Source organism: Gavialis gangeticus, unplaced genomic scaffold, assembly GCF_001723915.1.
Source record: "Gavialis gangeticus isolate Ggan-Ray unplaced genomic scaffold, GavGan_comp1, whole genome shotgun sequence".
In the NCBI taxonomy this organism is placed as follows: domain Eukaryota; kingdom Metazoa; phylum Chordata; order Crocodylia; family Gavialidae; genus Gavialis; species Gavialis gangeticus.
In genome coordinates this window covers 39033826-39058598 of record NW_017729025.1, presented here as the reverse complement: position 1 = coordinate 39058598, position 24773 = coordinate 39033826, and the positions used below count along the sequence as shown (strand labels likewise).

The 24773-nt window shown below is 44.4% G+C and overlaps 1 protein-coding gene across 1 annotated transcript in view; it reads left to right on the top strand.

The window, feature by feature from the left end:
• The window catches only part of CUNH14orf159 (chromosome unknown C14orf159 homolog), a 65815-nt gene that overhangs the window by 35498 nt on the left and 5544 nt on the right, over nt 1-24773 (top strand). The window contains exons 8-13 of the mRNA XM_019518657.1: nt 643-903; nt 3026-3125; nt 7017-7165; nt 15467-15586; nt 18994-19145; nt 24612-24773. Of these exons, the coding sequence (XP_019374202.1) occupies nt 643-903; nt 3026-3125; nt 7017-7165; nt 15467-15586; nt 18994-19145; nt 24612-24752 (923 nt within the window). The 3' untranslated portion in view covers nt 24753-24773. The remainder of the gene's footprint in view (nt 1-642; nt 904-3025; nt 3126-7016; nt 7166-15466; nt 15587-18993; nt 19146-24611) is intronic.

The following is a 24773-nucleotide window of genomic DNA, read 5'->3' as shown; positions in this document are numbered from 1 at the left end:
CAATTTGAGTAACATCTATCCTGGCCTCACACATGGCCTTATCACCTTCTCTATATATTGGGCTCCTACTTCTGTCTTGGTCCTGAAGACTCTTTTCCTCTTGTAGATAATGTTGCAGCTCTGTTACAATGTGTCTCAGGGTCTGGACTCCCAGCTCTGGTACCATCTGTCTATATAGCCTCCAGTAAATCATTCATCTTCTCTGTGCCCACATTATAGATAACAAGATAAAAGACCTCTGAATCTTTCTGAACAGATTTAATTTAATCAAATCTGATTTGCACAACTGAATTTAACAGAGATTTTAAGTTTGAAATTGCATCTCCTTCTGAAATTCCTCAGTGGTCCTTTAATACATGCTGAAATATATATATTTTCAATCCATTCCTGATTCTCTTCCTGTACTAACCTTGCAGGAGGTGATGAGTTTTGCTGAGAGCCCCCATTCCTTTCTCTGTATCTTTTGCTGTATCAATAGTAAGCAAGGGCGCTGGGGGCAGGGTTGTTGGCTGCTCCACATTTTGGATCATTTTGACACCTGGGAGTAAGGGACAGGGGTTGGCTCTGACAGTCTCCTGGAGAGAGCAGCATGTTAAAAATCTAGCCTTGTCCTTCAAAAAAATATGCTTTTATTATTTATAGGACATCGAGGTGTGAAACACTTGTTCTGTCAGGATCAGCTGCTAAAGGCTTGTCTGTCCATTTCACATGCCCGATCAGTGCTTATAACCACAGGATTTCCTACACACTTCAACCATGAACCACCTGAAGAGAATGATGGACCTCCTGGAGCCATTGCTATTGCAGCCATGTTGCAGGCCTTGGGGAAATATGTTGTTATAGTAACAGACCTGAGAGCCATGAATTTATTTAAAGAGATCATTGAAGAAGCTGTTCAGCAAGGTACAGCATGCAGTTTTTTCTCAGTTTTAATTTGCTGATGTGGTTCAAACTCTGTTTCAGTGAACTCTTTTTAAAATAGATCAAGGCCATGAGAAGTATTGTAAGTGTATAGACTAAAAGAGCCAGAGAATCAATCAATTCACCATATTTTCTCACTTACAATGCACCCACCACAACCCCCTAATAAAACCTTGCTTTTGGAAGGCAGAATGTAGAAACAACACTTTTTTTCCGGCGTCATGGCTGACTGTGACAGTACGTGCACCTGTGAACACAGAAGTCCAGGAAGTTTGGCATCCCAGGAGACCATCTGGGTGAGGCAGCAGGCGGTAGGAACTTCTTACCACACCAGGAAGTTTCTGTTGCCTGCCACCTCACCCAGATGGTCTCCTGGAGTACCACACTTTCGGGGCACTCTGTTCCCAGGAGCACTTACTTTCTGTCACTCAAGGCTGGGCCCCAGAACGTTGCATTGCTATTAGCAAAACTATTAGTTCTTAACTGCAAGTAGTCTTTTATGTTAAGTTCCTGTCAACAAAATATTCTTTACATGACAAGACACATTAGGATACTTACAGCAGCTCACTTGCTGCTTCTGGCACAAGCAACAGTGCTCAGCCAATAGCTACAGCTGTGAGATGGTTAACACAGGACACTGCCCCTTCACCTGGCTAAACTAGACACACAGCAGGTATATTGGCAGCTGCATGGCAAGCAGTGTTTCCATCCGTGTGTCTTTTTTTCCAGTGAAGAAAATAGCTTTCATGTTTAATACATGCAACCCAATTTTGGGGGGCTGATTTTGGTGAAAAGGCGCGTTTGTTTGAGAGAAAATATGGTAAATTGCCATAATTTCATTGACTTGAATTGAGCATCTTGCCCCAGATTTTTTTAAATTCACTTTAGGGCTACTAGTCTATGATCCTGTGCAAGGAGCCATTCTGGAATTGTTACTCCTAATTAAATCCCTGAGTGTCAAACATAAGGCCTGTGGGCCAGATTTGGCTTATAGAACTGTGTGATCTGGTCCATGTGCCAGCCGCAGCCCCATGCATGCTGCATGCAGTTTGTGTACTACAGGCAGCAAAGGGGGCTGGCACAGGGCATGTGCTGTAAGTGGCAGCCCGCCAGATAAGCTCTGCATACTGGCTCTTGGGCCCTGGACTGTCCCTGTGCTGTCTGCAGAGCCAGATCTAGTCCACGTCACAGCCAGTGTGCACCCTGTGCTGTCCCTGGTGCCTGTACATGATATGCGGGTTGGACTGGTGCCACGGATACTGCAGTGGGGTTGGTCCTTGGGACTGCCCCAGTAACAGCCCTCGGGGCCAGTTGAGTTTGTTACCCCTGCCCTGTATGAATTCTCTTACGCTGGAATAAGTATATCTAATTCTGTATTGGTTTAATTGACTCCCCAAGCCCTTTTTATCTGTATATAAGAACCTACCCGCAAAGGGAAGTTGCCAAGTAAGCTAAAGTGTAAATTTACATGCAGTGCCTTTTCTGCACTAACTCCATTTGTAGTCAGTTTTAATACACATTGGGCACATCTACATGTTGCCCTACAGTGACCTTATTACTGTGAAGTAGCTGCTGGTTATGTGTAGATGCCTGTGGACACTATGTTGCCATACCAGATCACTACAGCAACATAGCATCACATGTAGACTCACCCATTTAATGTGAGGTGGCTTACTCCACTTTAAAAAAAATCTACCTTGTACTTACTGCACACTGAGAACATCCAAAAGGGTAATTCTAAAATAACTTCCTGCATAGACAAGCCCTAAAGTGGATTTCAAAAGATTTGGGGCAAGATGTTTAGTTGGAGTTGCATTAATTCACACCCTTAGGTAATTGTTTAGTAATGTCCTCATCTAAACAATGTGAAATAGATAAAGGTACTTTGGAATAAAACCTTTTTTTTTCCCCCCCGCAACAAAAATGCCCACATGGGAAGGTAATTAACAAAAGCTATTTTTCTTTAAATTCACATACTGTCTTCATTTGAATGAACTTCCCTGTGTCAGGAAGCCCACACTAGTTATGCTCTGTTCTTTGAAAATCCAAACAGATCATGTAAAAAAGATACATTATACCTGTACTGAATTTTTGTTTGACTTAGGAATACTGAAGGCACCAGTCCCTCTGCTGAGTTATCAAGGAAATGTTTCAGAGTCGGCTTTGATGTTTTTGTGTGATGATGGAAATGTTAAAAAACCCAGGTATGTTCTCAAGGGTTAGGGACAGACATTCAAAATGCCAGAGCCTGAGTTGATTCAATCTTTGCAGGTTAGTCTAATCTACCCAGATTGGTTCAATCTGCAAGTGAATAGACATTCACAAAATGCAGCCACATGCCAGCAGTGGCTCAGGCCAGGAGCCAGTGGGTGCTAGAGCAGCCTTTGGCTGCAGGGAACCTGTGCTGGGGGAGTAGCTTGGAGTGAATGGGCCAGTGAGTGAGTTTAATTCCCTCTTCCCTTCCCTGTCCCAATGGTATGGACCTGGGCCAGGGTCCACTTGGTGCTCCCCACTCGCTGCTACAGCAGTGGGGCCAGACCACAGCCAAATGCCAAGTGGCATGGCCTCTGAGGCAGAGGGGGCAGGGAAGGGGGGTTATTGCCCCCTCCAGCCCCACAGCCCTGTGGGACCAGAGCCAGGGTCTGCCTGCCCCAACTGGCACCACTGCTGCTGCTCGCTCCCTGCATGGAGTGAGCAGCAGGATAAGCCCGCTTGTGCCCCCTCCGCCAGATGCTGAAGGGAAAGGGAAATGACCCTCCTACCCAAGGGGCCTCTGGCTGGGCCCCTGACCCTCTTGCTTGAGCAGTGAGGGGCCAGGACCCTGATGGGGCAGCAGCCTCTCTCCTGATGTCTGGGGAGTGTGACCCACTTCCCAGGGAGGGGCTGGGGGCATGAGTGGGGTGTCAGAGCTGCTGTGGACTGCACAGGGTGAACAGTGGCTATAGCCCCACAAGCCCTCCTAGCACCATCGCCTCTTGCCCCATGCAGTCTGTGGCAGCTCTGCTTGCCCCGCAGCATGGGCCCTCTGCCTGCAGCGTGGCCCCCTGCCATGAAAAGACTCACACCATGACAGGGGCTGCAGCCCCCCTCAGGGTTGCTCTATCCCTGCAGTTCCAGGGTGCGGGGCCAGAGGCCGGTCAGCGTGGCCCCCTTAGGCAGGGGTCAGGGAGCAGGGTTATTTCCCTCTCTGACCCCGGGGTACCACGGTGGAGGCTGCTTTCCCCAACCAGTGAGTGAATGGTGGGATAAGCCCCCTTCTGCCTCCTCCACCAGATGCTGGAGGGAGTGGGGAATAACCCCTCTCCCTGCCCCCCACCTAAGGGGGCCATCCTGGCCAGCCTCTGGCCCCACCCCTACCGCTGAAGCAATGAGGCATGAGCAACTTTGACAGGGGGATGCAGCCCCTGTCACAGTGTCCTGGAGTCCGAGCCTCTTCTTGGTGGGGGGCTGTGCTGTGGGTGGGGGAGGACTTGCTGCAGACTGTGTGGGGCAAGCAGTGGCAGCACTAGCGCTTGGAGGGGGCCATAGCACCCCAAGCCCCACTAGTGCCACTGCTTACCCTGCACAGTCCACAGCAGCTCTGACTTCCCACTTGCAGTCCCCATGCTGGGAAGACTCACGCTCCCTGGACACCAGGACAGGGGCTGCTGCCCCATTAGGGCCTTGCCCCCTTGTCCTCCAGTGGCAGGGTTGGGGGGGGGGCATCCAGAAGCCAACCAGCAGGGTCCCTTAGGCGAGGAGGAGGGAGAGGGGTTATTACCCCCTCCCTCTGGCATTAGTGGAGGGGGCAGGAGTGGGCTTATCCTGCTACTCACTGCACAGAGGGAATGAGTGGCAGCAGTGGTGGTTGGGGAAGGCAGACCCTGCTGTGGTCCCCTGGGGGCAATAGGGGTAGAATGGGGAATAACCCTCCTTCCTGCCCACTCTGCCTCAGGGGGCAATGCCTGCTGGCATTTGGCTATGCCCCAACACCGCCACTGCAGCAATGGTGAGGGAGCACCTGGTAGACCCTGGCCCAGTTCTGTGCCAATGGGGCAAGGAGGAGGGAATTAAACCCCCTCCAGTTCACTCCAAGCTACTGCTGTGATTGGCCATGCCCCTGCCGCTGGAGCAGTGAGCAGGTAAATGCAAGTCTGCACTGGTGAGACAGGAGAGGGAGGGGGCCAGCCTCTGGCCAGGTCCCCACCCCTGCCTGTCCCTGCTCTGGCTAGGGAGCAGAGGGGCAGGGCCAGTCCTGTTCTGCTGGAGCAAACAGCACAGCCCAGTCCAGAAACTATGCTGGGATCCTGGGGGACTCTGGCTTAACTTTAAACCAGGAAGGGGTCTGGGACAGAAATTGCATAAACCGATTTGAGCTCAGTCAGTTAAGTCTGATACTGCATTCAACCAGGTTTATCTCAAACCAGTTTTGGCCATTTTGAAACTGGTTTATGTGCACTGAACTTGCATTCTGCTACAGGTTTAAACCAGTTTCTGCTCACTTTAATCTGTTTATGTGTAACTTCTGTCACTAGCCAAAGTGAGAGGACTGGGGCTATGTAAAGTCCTAGTAACAGGAGAAGTCATGATCACATGCAATATAATGGTTGCAAACAAATCCTTACAGAATGAAGAGCCTGTAATTAATTATTTTGATTTTTTTTAAATTGCTATATTTAACAAATCACATTTTTATTTAAAGTCATCCTTTTATATGAGTAAAAGAATGTACATATACATTTAAGGATCTCGCCAGAGACTTAATAGGCTCCTTTTAATAGACTTTAGTGTTTCATCTTTTTTGACCTTTTTGAGTCACAGTTGCATTCTTTTAGCCAATTCTCTTTAAAGAAGACTTATCTAAATATATATTTCTTCAGTTCATTCTAGTCCCATTTCTTTCTTCAGGTTAATATATACTGCAGTTTCAACAAATCATTATCTTCATTTCTCAGGCATTAGACTCAGGAGGGAGCATAATTTAGTGACAGCTAGTTTCTACCTCAATCGATCCCTTAATCCCAAGTATATAAAAAATATACTTGAACTGAATATATATATATATTTTTATATAGGAACTTCAGTTGCATGAAGTCTTGTGGGCTTATGGTAGATATCTGTAAAAACAGTGACTAACTTGGCACAATTAGAACTCAGTAGATTCTATTCAGTTGAATGTGTTCGGTAGAACTGGCCTGGCAGAGGTGTTGCATATTAGGTTCAAGATACAGCGGCAGAACACAGAAGAAGAGTCTTAAGCAAGGACCTAAAATAGACCTTGCACATGTTCACTTTAACAAGCAACAAGTTTGCCAAAATTACGAAATGAAAGCCATGAAACAACTGAATAATTTACAAGCACTGCAGTACTTCAGATTGGGATTATATTTACAATGAACTGAACTTTTAAGAACCTCTTTAGGAAGATCTTAAAATGCTTATAATTTCTTAGTGTCTGCAAAGCAACACTCCTGTAGGAGGTATTACTTAATTTTCTAAGCAAGGCACATCAAAGTGATTCACCCAAAGCTCCATTAGTTGTGGAGAGTTTCAGTTGTTACTCCATTTGCTGCTGGCATCAAGAAAACAAAATGAAACGTTGTAACTAAACTATACAGGATTAAATTCTCGAGTGACACATACTGGGGCTAAATTATTTGTTGGGAGTAAGTCGGAAGTAAATGTACACTAAGAAGTCCATTTTAGCATTCTGTGGCTGTATAAAATGAATGTAAATTACCATAAGTGGACAGAAGGAACAGGGGTGGGGAAAGTACCTGACAGTAGAGTCTAAGATATAAGCTTTACATCTGAGACTCGCCTCCATTAGCTAAATCGGGGTGGTCACAAGTGGCACCAGCCACCCATGTGTGGCATGTGTCAGATCACGAAGGGAGCAGGGAGCACAGTGGCAGATCAGGCAGAGAGCACAGGGAAGGAAGCAGAGGAGCAGTTTGGGCGGAGAGCACAGGGCTGAGAGCAGAATGTAGAACTCTGCATCAGGCAGGGGAAGGGTGTCACAATGGCACTTGGGGAGGATACAGGACCAATTTGTGGGATGCCTGCCAAAAGGGCTGACCCCAACTAAAATAAATTATCACTTTATTTCTGACCAGATTTGATCACCTCATAGCAATAGAGCGAGCTGGGATGGCTGCTGATGGCAATTATTACAATGCAAGGAAAATTAATATTAAACATCTGGTGGATCCCATAGATGAATTGTTTATAGCAGCACGGACAATACCTGGAGTCACAACAACAGGTAGGTGTGATGCTCCCACTGAAGGATCTAACACACAAGGAAAACAAAAATCAATCAAATTTGGAAACTTACAATCTTGAGGCTGATCTATTAAGTGTATCATAATGTTATTACTACATCCCCATCCCACCCCACCCCATGTATTCCAAGACTTATACTCGGGTATGTGTACAGGTGCCCAGTCAATACAGACCCTGTTATGCATGCTTAGTCTATATGCACACACTTGCACATCCACAATGCCTGGGTAAGTACAAAAATTACTCAGGTACAGAGTTAGAAAACTACCATTTAGGTACACAAATGGAAACAGAATTATGCCCAGGATGTATATGTATGTACACAGCCTGAAGTACATCAACTCCTCGCAGTCCTTAGTATACACCATTAAATCACTGAATGAAAATATATAAATTTTACATGTTCGTGTTCTTTTTATGATTGTTGAAATGTCAAAATTTAAAAAGACTCTTAGCTACACTTATGTAGTCCTTTTATATTGCAAGCTCTTTTTAGTAGCAAATACTGTATTTATTTGCATACCATGTGCCCCAAATAAGATGTAACTTGTTTTGGGAAGGCAGAATGAAAGGGGAGAGAGATTTTTTAATTTTAACCAAACGGTTCAGAATCAGTTCCGTCATTTAAGATACATATCCCAAGTTTCAACTGCTAATTTTTTGGGGAAAGATGAGTATGGTATGTGAACAAATGAGGCATGGCTACACTGCCCTGTGGGGTCTTCTCCTAACTGGGACCTACCATAATAGAAGTAGGGCTCCTTATGAAACTTTTTATCAAAACTTTTAGCATGAACAAAGATATTTAAGTATTACTGTTAGTAGCATGGTGTTCTTCCCCCTACTGCAAATAGTAGGGTAACCCTGAAAAGCAAGTTGTTACCATATTTCTAAAATTATACAATAGGCCACCTCTATCCTTAAGAAGGACGTCTTAGAAAATTCCCATGCAGATAAACTATGCAAAGATCTTTACTACAAATACTGTATTTTCTCACATAGCACATGCCCCTCATATAAGAAATCTACCTTGTTTTGGGGAAGGCAGAATGAAAAAACCAGAGGAACCAAACTCTTGTATGTTTGTTATTTTAAAGCCCTGATAAATGTGGTGAAATGTGTAGCTAGTCTCAGTCCAATTCCATGTGAAAACATTTTCTAGTAATGAAGCCACCGTTATAGTTAGTACCCTATTGACTCTTTCAGCAAAGAGTCCAAGGATTAAATGGCTATGATAGAGTTATACTTCTTCCATAAACCCCTTCAATAAAATACCTCAAAAATGTCTGCTGCATTCAAACTGGTTAGATCTTTGACTTAAAAACAGACACAAAGATGTAAACATGTGATTTTTATGTTTTAAGGTAGTTGGTGGAGGGACTTAGCTCCTCCTCAGTATGACATCAAACACATGGAGAATATTCAATAAAGTATCCTGATCCCTTGAGACTTTTACTCTAGAATTAAAGTATATTGTTGATTTGGGGAAGTTTTATACTGCACAAACTTCAGGCTCCATGACATACAAACTGACACTATTTACCAGTACTGTTTAATTTAAAAAACTTCAGAGTTATTAGAACATCCTTTTAAAACTTCAGTAAAGAAGAACCAAGAAACAATACTTTGTGAATAAAAAATAAATAAATTAAGGAAGTAGTGAATCCAAGTCATTGTCTCCTATACTGTATTTTGAAATTTCTCTGGAGAGGCATTTTAAAAGAGGAGGACTTAATAGACAACCTTTCTAATATAATTAGCAGTATGGCAGTAATAATCCAGAAAGAAGGATTATCTAGGGTGGTGTTTTTTTCTAAACAGGGTTTGCTTAGTAGTTAAATATTCCAGAACTCTGGGTCAGCCATTGACTTCAGTGGATAATCTGAGAAGATCTCCTATAAAGTTGGGTAAAAATTGCATATTGACAAAGTAATTGAGCATCTTTAGAGCAATACTCTATCTTATTCTTTCCATTTGCCGCCTTCCCTCCTCTTGTTTGTCACACTAACCTCTTGTATCTGGTCTTAAATTTGATCATAGCTGTTTAGTGAGGGGATGAAATTTTTTTGCATAATTGTACAGTTCTTAGTGGAGTACCAATCTCAGCTAATGATGAGGAGGAAAGATTTGAAAGCCTGATTTTTTTTTTTTTTTTTCCTACATTAAAGAGAACATTGAAACTGTTGATTTAAATACAGAGTGTGAGTTGCTAGAAATGTTATAGTGCGTATGACAGGTGTGATCTCTTGAGTATGGCTGGCTTGAGTATTGAGTAAAAAATAGAAAGGGATTAGAAAAGAACTCTTAGCATAACAGCATATTCAGTTGCAAGGAACACTGTTTTGACAGATGGACAATATGAGTGTGTTGGAGCATTGCTGCCTGTATTTACCTTGATATACTATTGTCAACATTTTCATTAAAAAACAAGATTCAAGTATATTGCATTCAATTCACTATGTAAAATAATCCCTTAGCCTGGGAGTATGACTATAGCTAAATTATGAACAACATCCACAGCTTCTCTGAATACCAAAGTCATAAGAGGGTATAAAGCAAATGTGGACCCTCAGGAGCAGATTTAGTCAAAGTGAGAATTATGTGAACAAATAGGGGCACAGTAGGTGTGGCACAGATGTACTGAAATAGATCATTAAACGATTATGTTCTGAAAAGATCATGCTGATTGTGGCAGGGCACTATGTGTGCCTGCCACTTGAAGGCCCTGGAGCTGGCAGCCTCCAGGTGCCTATTGAGGGCAACCGTTTTAGGCTCAGAGCTGCCTGTATAAACAAGGCAGTTTGGCTGCTGGAGGTCAGGCAACAACACCGCCTGGCCACAGGTCTGTCGAGTTTCATCTGGAGGTAAGGGAGGAGCTGTAGGGGATGGTAGGAGGCTCCTGGTCCTGGGTACAACCTGAAACTACACCCTGCTGGGAGTAGGTGGCCTGGTTGGGCTCCCAGTGGCACAAGACCCCCCAGGAAATGCCAGGCCAGTGATCACCCTGGTGAAAGGTGGGTCGGGGTGCCTTAACTCCTAGCCCTCACCTTCGGCTGCGTCACATACACCAGAGGTAGTTGTGGGGGTGCAAGCCCCGAGGAGAAGAGTTGGAGGCCAGGTGTGGCCAAGGCTGCCTGAGCCCTGCGGGGGTTCGAGACACCGAGGAGGAGAGTTGGGGCCAGGCATGGCTATGGCCACCTGAGCCCACCTGTGGAGGGAAACCCTGAGACCCCGAGTAAAAGGGGTGTTATGAGCAGTGTGGAGCCCCCAGTGTGAGGGGGGAAGAGTGTGGAGCCCTGTGAAGGAAGAGGGGGCTCAGCCAGAGAGAGAGAGCTGAGTCCTGACCCAGTAAGTCCTCCAATGCGGGGAGTCAGAGTTTGGGTCAAATATAACACTGGTAGCAGCACCATGACCTGCTACCCAGGGGGGGAGTGAGAGTCCCCTGCGAGACCCTGAGGTACCAGTCATGGTGTGAGGTAACCCCAGCTCCCCACATCTGTGGAGAAGGACCCAGAGAGGGGGACCCTGGGATAAGAGTATGGGTCATACAGCAAGGCCTGCCAGAGCTTCCCCTGATTGGCCCAGGCGGGGGCTAGGACCAGGAGGGTCAGAAGGGCAAGGAGGCCCACCAAGAGGGACACCCAGGTGCCTGGGGTCCTGACCAGCCTGGAGGTGGACCGGGGCTAGTGTGAGCCAAAGGTGCCAGTGAGGGGACCACACCCGAAGGGGAACTGATGGCAGGGTGATATGTGGCCCGGTATGACGGCAGCAGTGTCCGCCTGAAGGGAGGAAACCAGGTGGGGTCCTACAGCAGGATTCTGGGGCCCATCACGGAGGACTAGTGCATTTGAAAACATCATGAGGTCATCTGCGAGGCTTGGGCTGCGGTGTAGGGGAGGAATGGAGCCACAGATAGCACCCCCTAGCAGCGGGGCAGTAAATGGGCAGCCTCCTGCCTAAGTACATCTATTAATTAATCAATTAAGACCAAGATGTGGTGGGTGAGAAGGCAGGTGGTTAGCCCAAGAACAGGTGGGCAGGCTACGGCTGGATCAGCCCCGGTAGGCCCCTTGTTACACTGGTCTTCTAAGAAAGCGGGGGCCAACCTTTTGGCAGGCATGCCACAAATTATCCGTGCAACCTCCATAAGTACCATTTTGATCTCTTTACCTTCTCCAGGGGTATCAAACTCATCTGGCCTCACAGACTGGATGAGTGGTATAAAGCTGGTCCAGGGGTAGGCACCATTTTTTGGCGGAGTGCTGAAAAAACCACAATGGCTACCTTGAAAGGTGCCGGAGTGCCAGCATATCAAAACAACAAAACGAGGGTGGAGGAATACATAGCAGGACACACATAGCAGAAGCAGGAGCATATAGCAGGTTGAGGCTGTCGGTGGAGATGGGATGGGGCTGGGGCCCAAGCAGGGCTGAGGTCGGGATGGGGCTGGGGCCAGGGCTGCTTGGCAGCACATGGCTGGGGCCATGGGCAACATGGGGCTGGGGCCAGGACCCACCGGCAGCATGGAGCTGGAGCCATCTGTGTAGGGATGGGGCCGGGGCCCACGCAGGTCCACAACCCTGGCTCCTTCCCTACGCTGCCGATGGCTCTGGCTCAGTAGCATTGCTGGGCTGGGCCGGGGCAGGCGGCGGTGGTGCTGGCTGGGGCCGGGCCTGCTGGCAGCATGTGGCTGGGCCTACTGGCAGCACCAGGATAGGGCTGGGGCCCATGCAGGTCTGTGGGCCCAGGCCCTGGCCTCATCCCGGTGCTGCTGAATTCCCCAGCCCAGTGCTGATGCCAGCCGACGCTGGGCCTGCCAGCAGCACATGGCAAGTTTGTGTGTCTGGGCCCCATCCTGGTGCTTCCAACAGCCCATGTCCAGTGGCAGCACTGGGCAGGGGCAGGCAGTAGCGGTGGTGGTGGCTGGGGCCGGGCCTGCCAGCAACACGTGGCTAGGGCTGTCTGCAGTGCCGGGATGGGGCCAGGGCCCATGTATGTCCACAGTCTTAGCCCCAGCTCCATCCCGATGCTGCCAACAGCCCCAGTCCAGTGCTGGCACTTGGCTGGGGCCCGCAGCGGTGCTGGCTGGGGCCTGCTGGTGGTACATGGCCATCAGTGCGGGGCCAGGGCCTGCAGAGTGCCATCGGCCGCTGGCTCGGGGCCGGGGCCGGGGGTGGTGCCAGGCTAGGGTTGGGGCTGGAGGCTCTTACCTGGCTGGGGTCGGTGGCGTGGGTCAGTGGCAGCACAAGGCTGTTACTGGGCAGCCACATGCTGCTCGATCTGGGCAGGAAGCAGTCCTGTGTGCCAATAGAAACCATGCTGCATGCCACCTTCGGCACATGTGCCATAGGTTGCCGACCCCTGGGCTAATCCATGGGCCGGATGAATGGTGCATAGCCAGCCCCATAGGCTGAATCAGGCCTACAGACACCCTCCTCCAAACCAGGTGAGGGTGGGGTGCCACATGCAGTGCATCCTGGCTGGAGTGGGCACCAAGTGCAACATGTGTCCTGGGCCCTGTGCATGGGGCCAGTCCAGTGTGCACCATGTGGGTCAACTCCAGATCCAGGGGCAGCACTGGAGGCCAGATCGTGCAACTGTAAGCCACCTCTACTGTACTTTATTCAGCTTTCTACTTTCTGCACTCTGCTCCATAACCAAGCTGCTGCTCTGACTTCTACTTCCTACACTGTGGTTTCTGCCTGGCATAATGTTCTGCTTTCTGCTTCTTGCCCTATTTGCCACTGTGGTGTCTGTTCCTTCCCCAAAGTGTTGTGCGCTGTACAGAGGCTACCCATGCCACCCTCGACTTAGAGTCTTAGTGCTGATGATGCTTCTGTATGATCCCTTTAGCAGCAGTTAATGAAATACTGAAAGGTCTGAATAAAAAACAGTCAAGCTTTTTGTTCTTTCTTTGTATTTTATGGCACAAAGGGCTGACATTTTAGACAAGTTTAGCTATCATGGCTTCAAGACTTAAGACAGACAGTGAAAGCTCATTTAGAAAATCCAGAGGACAACCACATATCTGCTTCCCCAGCACTACTTCCTGAAGGCTGGGCTCATAAGGAAGGAGCCATTAAAGTATGAGTATGACATGCAGAAAAGTAGGGAAAGGAAGTAAGCCATCAACGAAGGAGAAATCTCTATGAGGAAGACGAGAAATCTCTCCCTGCCCACGAATAGGTTAACCAGTGGGATATATCCAAAACAATACATCCTACCACTAAACAACCATACCTGAAACAGATATCCCACAGTAAAGCAAGGGAAAATGGAGGTAAGCCCTTGGGATTAGTATCTGTAACTATAGAAACTATGTAATATCATTAAAAGGCAAGAGTTAATTTAAAAAAAACCCCTAAAATTGTGTGATTTTATTTTATTTTTTTGTCCCTGGAGGCAAGAAATCTATGTATCAGGTGCTTACAGTACAACAATCATCATTTCATCAAGATCAGATAAAGGCAGACCCAAAACCATTTGAGTTGCTCTCCAGAGAATCCACACCTAAAATGTAGTATCAGCAAAATGAAGGAACGATTTAAGCAAATTATTTAATAAGTGAATAAAATAAGATTCAATATTCCATTCCTGTATTGCTATAGAGTTGAACAGAATACTGAGGCAGAAGTTGTTGGGTAAAAGGTAGAGTAAACTGAATGGCAAGAAGCAAACAAAATGTGGGCCAAACATCAGACAGTCACCAAAAAATTTATGCTCATTTTGAATGGATCTGTGTGAGACTTAATGACTTAACCCACCATCTTCTCAGGGCTCAGTCCTGTCTCGATCTGAAAATACAGAAGTTTGGAACTAAATAGTCCATTCCTGTTGAAAAATAGCTTTCAACTTGTCATATAAATTACATGCACTCACAAATACAGTTCTGGAAAAATTCTGCATTTATCAAATTTCAGTTAAGATTCCACTGATCATACTTTATTAATTGCATTCTTATTTTTTATTATGTAACATGCATTAACAACCAGACACATTTCAGTTATTAAAACAATAGATAATAATGAAGAATTTGGTGCACAGTACTGTTTTGTAAATATAAATGTTTTCTATTTTACAAAATACAAATGAGTAATTTTCCTTAATCTCCAAACTCCAAAATATCAGTTTTAAATTAACAAATAACTGAAATATGTCAATTCCTGATTAGGTAGTGTGTGTGACTGCATAATTATTTGACACTAAGAGGCAGATTTTGTGAACTTGCTCAGATTGATATGTAATCATTTATATGGCATTGTGTTCTTTAAAGTTCTGATTATCCAATGTATTTTTCAAAAGTGCCTTATTTTTGGATGCCTAAAATGTGACACCTGGGACAGCCAACATTTTTTTCCTCCGAACATGCCCAGTTATACAGTTACTATTGGCTTTACTGAGACTGAAGATACTTTACTTTTATGAAAGACGAGCAGTAATCAAGTTGAACACCTAATATATATATATACACACATACACACACACACCCAAAATCAGAGGCTACTTTTGAGAAAGTGTAGTTCTCAAACCATGGAGAAAAATGGTTGGAAAATAAGCAGAAAAAGCAAGAGGTCTCTATATATAATGGCACAGTGGGACCCAGTAGCATAAATAAGTGGGGGTGACAAGGGCAGCAACACTGGGTGCCCACTTAGGAGGGAGTAAGGGTGCCCAAACAGCAACTTTTGTAGCTACCAGCAGCCCTATAGCCAACACTGCCTTGGGTGGAGAGCTGCCCTGTTACATCTCTGGTAGAACAAATTGTTAAGTTCTTTCAAAAGAGCTCCCGCTGTTCCCCAAATCATTGTGTAAACTTTTTCTATATTTGTACAAAAACTGTTACTATTTGTTTTATTTTCTCTATACTAACAGCATAAGTTGCATTTTCCAAATGACTGCAGTTACGTTTCATGTTTCACATGTTGTCTATACAATATTGTATTATAGGACATTTAGCTAAGTGTTTCCGCTACTTTCTGTTAGACAGAGTATCTCTTCATGAGGGTATGAAAATATCATCCTTTTGTTGTTTGCAGCTTGTATGTTTAATTACGACACATCTGTAACATCTTACAGATAAGTACATAATATCATTACACCTCCACCTATGTTTTATGATCTCCTGTTTTGTGGCACTTCTGAAAATAGGAAAGCACTCAGCTTGAAAGGAGAACAGAACTATAAACAAGCTATTGTGAAAGGCAATGGATAGATTATAAAGGAGTTTATATTTGTTAGATACAGTTTGGTACTCATACAATCTATTTTCCTTTTAATGAAGGCATTGGAGATGGAGGAAATGAACTGGGAATGGGGAAAGTAAAAGAAGCCGTAAAAAAGCACATAAAAAATGGAGATATTATAGCTTGTGATGTTGAAGCTGATTTCACTATTGTAGCTGGTAAGTAAAAAGAAAAATGTTTAATGAAAAAGAAGTGAAAATATAGCAAGTATGTTGCAGTTAATTCTACATTGACTTTTTCTAAGTGACAAAAACTCAGTTTGTTTCTGATTTTTGTATCAAAATCTGGTCAGGTAGCCTAAGTTTGCTAAAAATACGGCAAAACTGGGTTAAGTGAAAGATACATAGGATTCATGTCTCACAAAAGAAGTGGAATTCTTTTTTAACTATTTGCCTTTTGAGTGTTTGCCTTTGTTTCAAACCCCAATGCAAAACTAAAGTAGGGGTTATGTAAACCTGTATCAATTTAATCTGAAATAAATGTTTAAACCATCAGCTAATATTTTTGCTCACCTTTAAAATAAATACATAAATGTAGCATACAACACATACCAATACAAAAGGAATCCTAAAGAATAAATGTGAATTGGAGTGGCAAAATTATTGTATCAGCCAAATGAGAGAAAATATGTTGCTCAAGATTCTCAAGCTCTATTCTTGACTCAGTCCCAGAGTATTAAAATGACCCCCATTACCCCCCAGTACTCTTTCTATGTACACTAAAGAACTGATGTTACAGGAATGCCAAGAAGTGTATGATATAAATGGTGCAACATAAGTCATCTAAATTTAATTTGGAGAATTTTGTTGGGGCTATAGAATTCCATGTGAAATGTTTTTCCTTAGAGTGTTCCTGTAAGAATAAAAATAAACTGTACTATATTTTAAAAATAGAAAATCTGTGGTACATTTAATCATACAATACACAGCTATTCTTATAGACTATTTCAGTCCAAAGCAGGCATCAGGGAAAACTACACCATTAAAATGCATCAAAACGTGTGTTCTACTATTGGTTCATAATTTATTTTTTGTGATTCTCTCTACATCACTAGTAATCATAAAGGCTAGACTTTACTCATCTGTAGCACTTGCAGCTGAGTTTTTCAACATAGTACATTTCAAAGCATAAAACTATATCACATAACAGATAACTTCTCAGAGGGTGCATCTACGCAAGACACTTAACGTTGCATTAGTATAGTTTACTGCAAAGTACTTGTGTGTAAGCACATGCACATGCTTACTTCTCATCCAACTTCCCTAATACTGAGTAAATTTGCTACCTGAAAATGCAAGTAGCAAATTTACTTGGCATTAGTAATGGCACCATAGTGCTCGTGTAGATACCAGGAGCAAAATCTGCTCCCAGGCAGCCGTCCACTAGGGGGCAGGAGATAGCTGCCTGGGCAGGCATTGCCAAAGGAGCCCAGGTGGGGATTATGTCCCTCTGCTTCAGCAGTAGGGAGCTCCAAGCCCCCTGCTCCAAGATTGCAATTGGGAAGTGGGGTCTGGGAGATCCTTATCTTCCAGCCCCTGCTTTGCCATCATGATTGGGGAGTGGGGAGCTGGGAGACCCTTATCTCCCAGTAGTGGCCCTACGATTGCAGAGCCGGCCCTGGGAGCTCCCTGCTGGCGGGGCCTGGGGAGCTTGTTTCCCCCTGCCCCCGCCAGCTCCATGCTCACAGAGCTGGGCAGGGAACAAACTTCCCAGGCCCCACCCTGTGTGCCTGTGTGGAGACAATGTCCCCCTGCCCCAGCAGCAGGGAACTTCCAGCCCCCACTCTCTGATTGCAATCACAAGGTGGGGACTGAGAGCTTGTTCCCAGCCCCTGCTCCATGATCGCAGAGCGGGGGCTAGGAACAAGCTCCCCAGCCCCTGCTCCATGATTGCAATTGTAATCATGGAGCAGGGGCTGGGAGCTTCCTGCATGGGGACAGTTCTCTGCCCAGCCTGGAGCTAGCTGGGACCTGCCCCCAGACCAGGACAGGTCCCAGCCAGACCCAGGCTTCACAGGGAAGCAGTACAGCCTGTTTTGGGAAATCCCCAGTCCTGTTGAGCAGTACAGCCTGTCCTGTTTTGGGCAATCCCCAGCCAGCTCCAGGCTGCACATGCAGACTTTCCCATGCAGGTGGGGGCTGGCCAGGAACTGTTTCAGTCAGGGGTAGGTCCCAGCCCCATGCCCCAATGAGGTGATTCAGGTATGGGACTTGGAAAGAGCTGCAAGGGTGGAGTAGGTCCCAGCCCCCTGCCCCAATCCATTGGTGGGGCAGCTAGCAGTGAGCTAGCTGCTAGCTGCCCCACTGGTGGATCAGGCCAGGGGGCTGGGAACTGCCCCTCCTCCGCAGCTCTTTCTAAGCCCTGTGCCTCTGGTTGGGAAGCCAGGGCCAGGAGCTCCCTGCTGCCAGAGCAGTGGGACATTGTGCCCACCCCAGCAGCAGGATGTTCCCTGCCAGCCCCTGGGCTAGCACCCAGAGCAGGGCAGGCTATTATTTTGGGTGGAGGTCTGCTTACTGAGTTTTGACAAGCCATTGAAGGCCACATGAAAGGCAGCTACAGGCAAATAAATATTAATTTTCTAAATTTTTGAGGGGCCCTGTGGGCCAGATAGAATGGCCTGGTGGGCCGCATCCCACCCGCGGGCTGCATTTTGCCCACCCCTGATCCAGAGGGAGCCTGGAGTTCCCCCTGGTGGTGGCAGGGGTATATTGCATGGCTGCAGGGAACTGGGACCAAATCTACTCGCTAATCCCTGCATGTGTAGACACCTACCCAAAAATCCTTACTGGGCGCGTCTACACATGATGCTACAGTGACAGCGTTGGTGGGCAAAAACCATGATGGTGCAACTATGTCACCATAGCAATGTGTTCCCCCATTATAGCACATTGCCACAGCCACATAGCAGCTAAAAATAACTGTGCGCAGCTGGCATAGTGCAGTAACAATGGCACTGTAGGGCCACGTATAGATGCACCCACTGTGCAGTAGCATACATCTAGGCTGAAGTAAATGCATGTGTAGACAGACACACCCAGGATGTAGCAAACTAGTGTACATAGTGTCATATGTGAGGTATTAAAAACCTCTAACAGTTCCAAATAACTGTTTTTAGGCCTTTCCTACACCTCCCCCTACCTTTCTTACCACCATTTGGCTGCAAACATGTCACATTTATTCTGAGACAAAGTACAGTCATAGAGACACCAATGTCTGTTTTCCTGAGATAAATGCTAAAAGCATTTCCCAGATAGGGGATAGTAACAGTTTATCCTAAGATACTGCAATGTACTTTTGTATAGTTACCTGTGATTGCATTGTTGAATCAAAGGCAGAAAAGCACTCACTAACCCTGATTAGAAGGATGATGTGCAGGCAAGATACTTTTGTTCGAGGACAAACACAGGCACAATTTATCCAGAAACAAATGCAGTCTCTGTTCCTAGTCTTCGAGATTCAACTGATATTGCTTTGGGACTTGCAGATTACATTCACTTGCTTTTTTTTTCTTTAAGATTTTACATTTAATTTTTCGGTTGAATTTCATAGCAACTTTCTCTTGCAGGGGTCTCTAACTGGGGAGGTTATGCTGTTGCTTGCTCTCTCTATATCCTCAACACCTGCGAGATACATGATCGCTATCTGAGGAAAGCTATTGGATTCCCCAGATTGTCCCAAAAGGTGGCTTGGGCATCAGCTCTTCCAGCTGTTACTAAGGTATTTTGGTAGATTGAAAACATCAGCAGATTGCTATAGTAAAGTGAACCAATCAGGTGTTGATCACTGGTTCTAATCCAGCCCAGACCAGTGGGTCAAAAGCCATTGGTACCATATTTGAACTTTTAGTTACAGTCCTGGTGGATGTGTCACACTACAGCTGGCATATTCTACAAAAAAGTCTAAGGATTAGGTGAGCATAGAAAATTGTTCATTTCTTAAAGATAGATGTGCCTGCCAGAATGGGGCAGTGTAAGAATTTTTATATGTTGCAGATGTCTGTCTTTACATAAACAAGATTTCAGTCTGAGTGGTTGCTAACTAGACTTTCTTCACTAAACTAAAATAATTTAAAAACATGTAGACTTGATCTCTATGACACACCAGCTGTTGGGCTTCTCTGAGCATTTGGATTAAATTAGTATAAACAATATGAAGGGTGCATATAAACAACTGTAGGGTTTTGCTGTTTTTTCAGTTTGCACTATCAGTACCTTCCATCTTCAAATGTAATCTAACTTCCCTCTTGAATATGTTTATGTTGCTAGAAACCAAGATTATTACAGTGGTGCCTGGTAGTGTAATTTTAATTGGAAATCTGCAATATTTTCCATTTAAAGAAGCCAGCCACAAAACTTGCTGTTGATTGAAATTTAGCACATGGAATTCAAGATCATACAAGATGTAATACCTGCTCTTTTAGATTATTCAAAATTAAAGGAAGGAAAGAGTATTAAAGTTCATTAGTTTTACCAATGTAGTTCAGAACTAGGTATTATGCTGTAATTATGGATTTTTGCAAAATGAGAAAAATATAAAATGGTAGAGAGGGATTTGAACTCATTGCGGCATGTGACGAATTATAGTTTTATTTTTTTCTTTGACATAAAAGGTCAATTTAGCAAAGAAACAGGATCTTCCCTGGTGTGCTAGCACAATGGTTTGGAGCACTTAAATGTTCAGGAGAAGAATAGCCATGGTTGTGGCTTGGAAAAAGTCAATACAATTTGCATGATCTGCAAGTACATCCATATATTTATCTGCCTGTCATATATCAAGCTTATCACAGTAGTACTTCTATGGAGATCATAATAGGTTTTACTCAACATTCCTCAAAAGTAACATAGGCTGATGACAATCATGGCTTTATTAGCAAACACCAAAAAAAACCAACCAAAAACAAACAAACAAAAACCCCCCAAAATTGTGTTCCCCACCAAAAAAACACAACAAAGCCCAGATACTCAGAGTTTATTTCTTTATGTCATGAGTTTGAATCACTGACTTTTGCAAGAGTTTCTCAGACCAAAACATGCACTTTTTGCTTATTGTTGTTACAAGTCATGAGGAGATTAGGAGGAGACTATTGAAACTGCCCCCTTAGTTGTTTATTCGTATGTAGTGGTCTTATTACTTGACACAACTTGTGGTATTTATCATCTCCAAATTGAAAGAGACGTGTCGTTTTTCAGTTTTCACTGATTTTTTTCAGTTACAGTAACTTTTCATTTCCCTTTAATGCCATATGACTTAAAACCTAGTTTAATTTAATCAGAATCCTTGGTAATGAAATATTGTAATTCACCTCAGTCTCTCATGCAAAATTCTGTCTTGCATTTATATTTTTATTAAGTTCTACAGCTAATGGTCTGATAATGGGAAGTACCCTTGAAACTTCAATAATAAAATCTATTCAGATAAAATTCATGGAAAGAGCTAGGTAGGCACAGATAAAAGAAAATTACAAATTATGACAAGGGGCTATGGTGGCTTTAACTGTAAGCCACAAAATGGTAAACACTGCAGCAGGTTTCCTGAAGTTCAACACATTATTCCATTAAGTGTAAAATAAAAAATAAAATTGAGTAAGAAATTCCAGATAAGTTATGCTTTCAATGGACAGTTTCTGTGCAACTGTAGCAGATTCTAATACTCTGGCCAGCCACCCAGAAAAGATAAAAAAAGCACCGTTCTAGCTCCCTTCCCCCTGCCCATCATTGCCGATGCTGTTCTGTGCTTAGAAGACCTGAACAGCAAACCTAAATGCAAATAAGATATTTGAATGAGCCTCTGTATACCAAATAGCTTCCTTTGTCTGCATTCAAAACTCTCCCCAATATGACACTTCTTCTATGAAACCAATAAACAATAATCCACTACAGTGAAAAAGACTGCCATGGAAACATGGATGTCATTTCCCACCAAAAATGCTGCACCCTCATTCTGCCTGCACTGCAAAGCAGACCAGAGGTGTGGATGTGCCTCTGTTTTTACAATGGAAGACAGAACAGATTCTGAGTCAGTCAATTTCCTCCAACAAGAAGCATTGGGAAGCTTTTATCCCATGTTGTATTCTTAATTAGAAAGAAACAATAGACTAAAAGTGACTGAAGTACTGTGATGGATGGGATATAGTGTTCAGGAAGAACAGGCAGGGGAGAAGAGGAGGAGTTTCACTTTATGATTGTATGATTATTCAGAGGGACAGTATGAAACTGGAAATAGGCCTGTTGGAAGTCCCTGGGTTAGGGGCAGAGGGGAGGGCAACAAGGGTAAAGTTGTGGTGAGTGCCAGCTATAGACCACCACACCAGGAGGATGAGGCTTTCTTCAGACAGATAGCAGAAGTTTCCAGGCTCTGGTTCTCATGGGGGACTTCAGAGCCATAGCCACTGCCCTTCTCCCAACTGCCTCTGGCCCTGCCACCCACCTCTGCACCTCTGTCCCCCACTACCTCTGCTCCCTGCCAGCCCTGCAGCTCCCCACCTCTGCCCTGCAATGCCCTGTCCCTCACATCTGCCCCTGCTGCCTACCCCTCCCTCTCACCTTCCCCCCAACAGCTCTGACCCGGAGCATGGAGCAACCTGCTGGTTCTGGCTCCTGCTTGGCCTGGTAACTGTGGTTGCAGTGATGGCAGCTCGGGCCTCAACTCCAGGCCTGGAGCTGGAGCTGCCATCATCTCAGCTCCTGCTGCATAGCCAGGCTAGAGCCAGTAGGTGCTTTGTGCCCTGGGCTGGAGTGAGGCTGGAGCTGAGTCTCAGGTTAAGTACTGTTAGGGAAGCAAGTGGCAAGGGGGAGCAGGCCCTGCCAGGAAAGGGGAAGGCACAGAGGCGGCAGGTGGTAGTGGGGGGCAGACACCAGGGGACACAGGCCCAGGGGAGAGGAGTGGGTGCCAAGAGATGCAGGCAGCAGGATGGCACCCCAGTGGCAGGTGGGGAGGGGGGTCAGGCTGCTTGACGACTCCACTGCTTGTCACCCCTCTACCTGCTCCCATCGCTGCTTTCCCTGTCACAGCAGTGGGGGGAGGGCAAATGTAAACCAACCCTTCAATAATTAGATTTTATCCATGGCATTTTTTATTATTTTACAAATTTTCCATGTGTAGAATCTAAATACTGTGTGGGGGGGAGGGGGTTGTCTTAAATTCAAAGGCATCTTGGACTCAGGTAACTATGGTCTGTAGTAGTTTGATTGTTCAGTTTGACACAACATACCTTTGCATTTACTAGTTCTTTAACATAAAAGCAGCAGCTTATTTAAGGCTGCTTTTGCTATGAACTATATCAAATGACTAGGAAAAGTAAGAAAGGCAGCTAATTGGCTTGTGGGGGGTGTATTTCAGTGCTTCTAGAAATATTGCTTTTTTAAACATTCATACAAAATTACATTAAACATAAATATAATACTACAGTGTGCTACCTTAATAGCACCATGTGTTGTAGTAAAAATACTGTAAGAGGATATTGCTGCACAAATACTGTAACATTTGATAAAACAGATGACCGACAGTTTAGCTTTGTAAAGAATTATATAGGACTTTTGGGTAAAGACTATAACGGAATTTGCTATGTATAATTTTGCATGAAGTGCAAACATAGGACTATTTCACATATGAAAGCAAAGTATAGTCCTATCTGTCAAGGTTAGGACATTTCTTTAGTAATGTCTACCCAAGCACAAGATCTCACACAAATGGAAAGAAAAATATTAGAATAATAACAGAAAAACTTTCCTAGCAAGAGCGATTGATTGCGTGACATTACTTACAAAGCCAGTGAACTGCATAAAGGGGAAGAAAACAGAGAGTGCCTAGGCTTTTCTTACTCCTCTACTTTTTTTTTATTAACATGGTATTGAAATGAGGTCTTTGTCTACAGTCGGTGCTAATACAAGAAGGTTCTAACACCTAAATTTAAATGTCAAAAGACAGAGCAGCTGGAACAACATTTTACTGTATTTGCAAAATTCTTATATACTTGGTAAAGGAATAGATCATTTTACTTTGAAAAGAAAAATAGAAAAGGGTGTTGCCTGTGGAGTGATTTATGAAGTGTGATCCATAGAAGAAAATGCTTCACTGCTCTTTATGTAGTGTCTATATGGCCCCCCCCCCCACACACTTCTAAAATATGACTGTAGGCATTTTAATTTTGCAGGTTGAGTTATGGTTCTTGAGAACCTATTCTTCCCCTGCTTCCTTGCATCATATTGCCACTAACCTGCACCCCACTGAGACAAGGTTTTTTTTTTCCTTGTGTATACTGTAACAGCACAGCTTGGAATGCATTTTCTCATATATTTACATAACTGCTGGCCAAGACAGTACACCATAAACTTTGATTTGGGATCCAATTCCAAACAAAAAGTATTATGCTACAGGAATTTAAAATGTGCAATCATGGAGAACTACAAAGAGTAGGGATTTTCTTTTTCTTTCCAGCTTGTCCTTCTCTCATTTTATTACAGTCTACAATATGAGGTGGTAAACTTCCATAGGTCTCTAAGAAATTAATAGACCCTGCAGGCGAGAGAGGAATCCCTGAGAGAAACTGAGGAAAAATGATGGGTAGGGTACCATGTTTGTCCCAGTATTATTCTATCCCTCTTTCTCTTCATCTATTCTTTTTTCTTATGTTCTTTCTTTTACTAATGTATCTATTTCTGGCTGCTCTCTATATTAAGAAATACATTTATTTATTGAGGAATGAGAAATGAATTTATGCCATCTAAAGCGGAACCACAAACATGCATACACATGCATGCATGCACATAGAGGCATGCAGTCATGCGCGAGTACACCAGCTCTGGCCATTAACTACAGTCAGATCCAGACTGCTTTAAACCATTACTTTTTGGGGGATCCAGATGGTGTTTAAGACACTTTGCATGAGGATGTGTCACTAAAGAGAATTCAGATTTCTGAATGAACACAAATAGATTTTTTTGTTTAGGATCATTAACAGTGCTCAGTAAAGGGTATCTGTGAAAATAGTCTTTTCTCAGTCCCTCAGCACTGAGATTTCCAGCTAACTATACTCTTTGGTCACTATAAAATGGTGATGTTTTCAATACTGTTAGCTAAAATAAATGCTGAAGAGGATGTGGTCACAGTTTCTCCAAGGTTTAACTGAAAGAGCGTAATACCATTTGCTTGATTAGGGTACTCATTGTATTTTTTCTTTTTAAGGAAGAAAAATTGCTGCAAATACTTAGACATTATGGAGTTCGCAGTGGAGTAACTGCCAGTCTTGAAATGGAAGTGGATGGTCTGTCCTTCTATAGCACACACTCAGATATGATTGAAAAGCTTCTGGGAGTACTACATTGACTTTCCTTTACAGACTTCCAG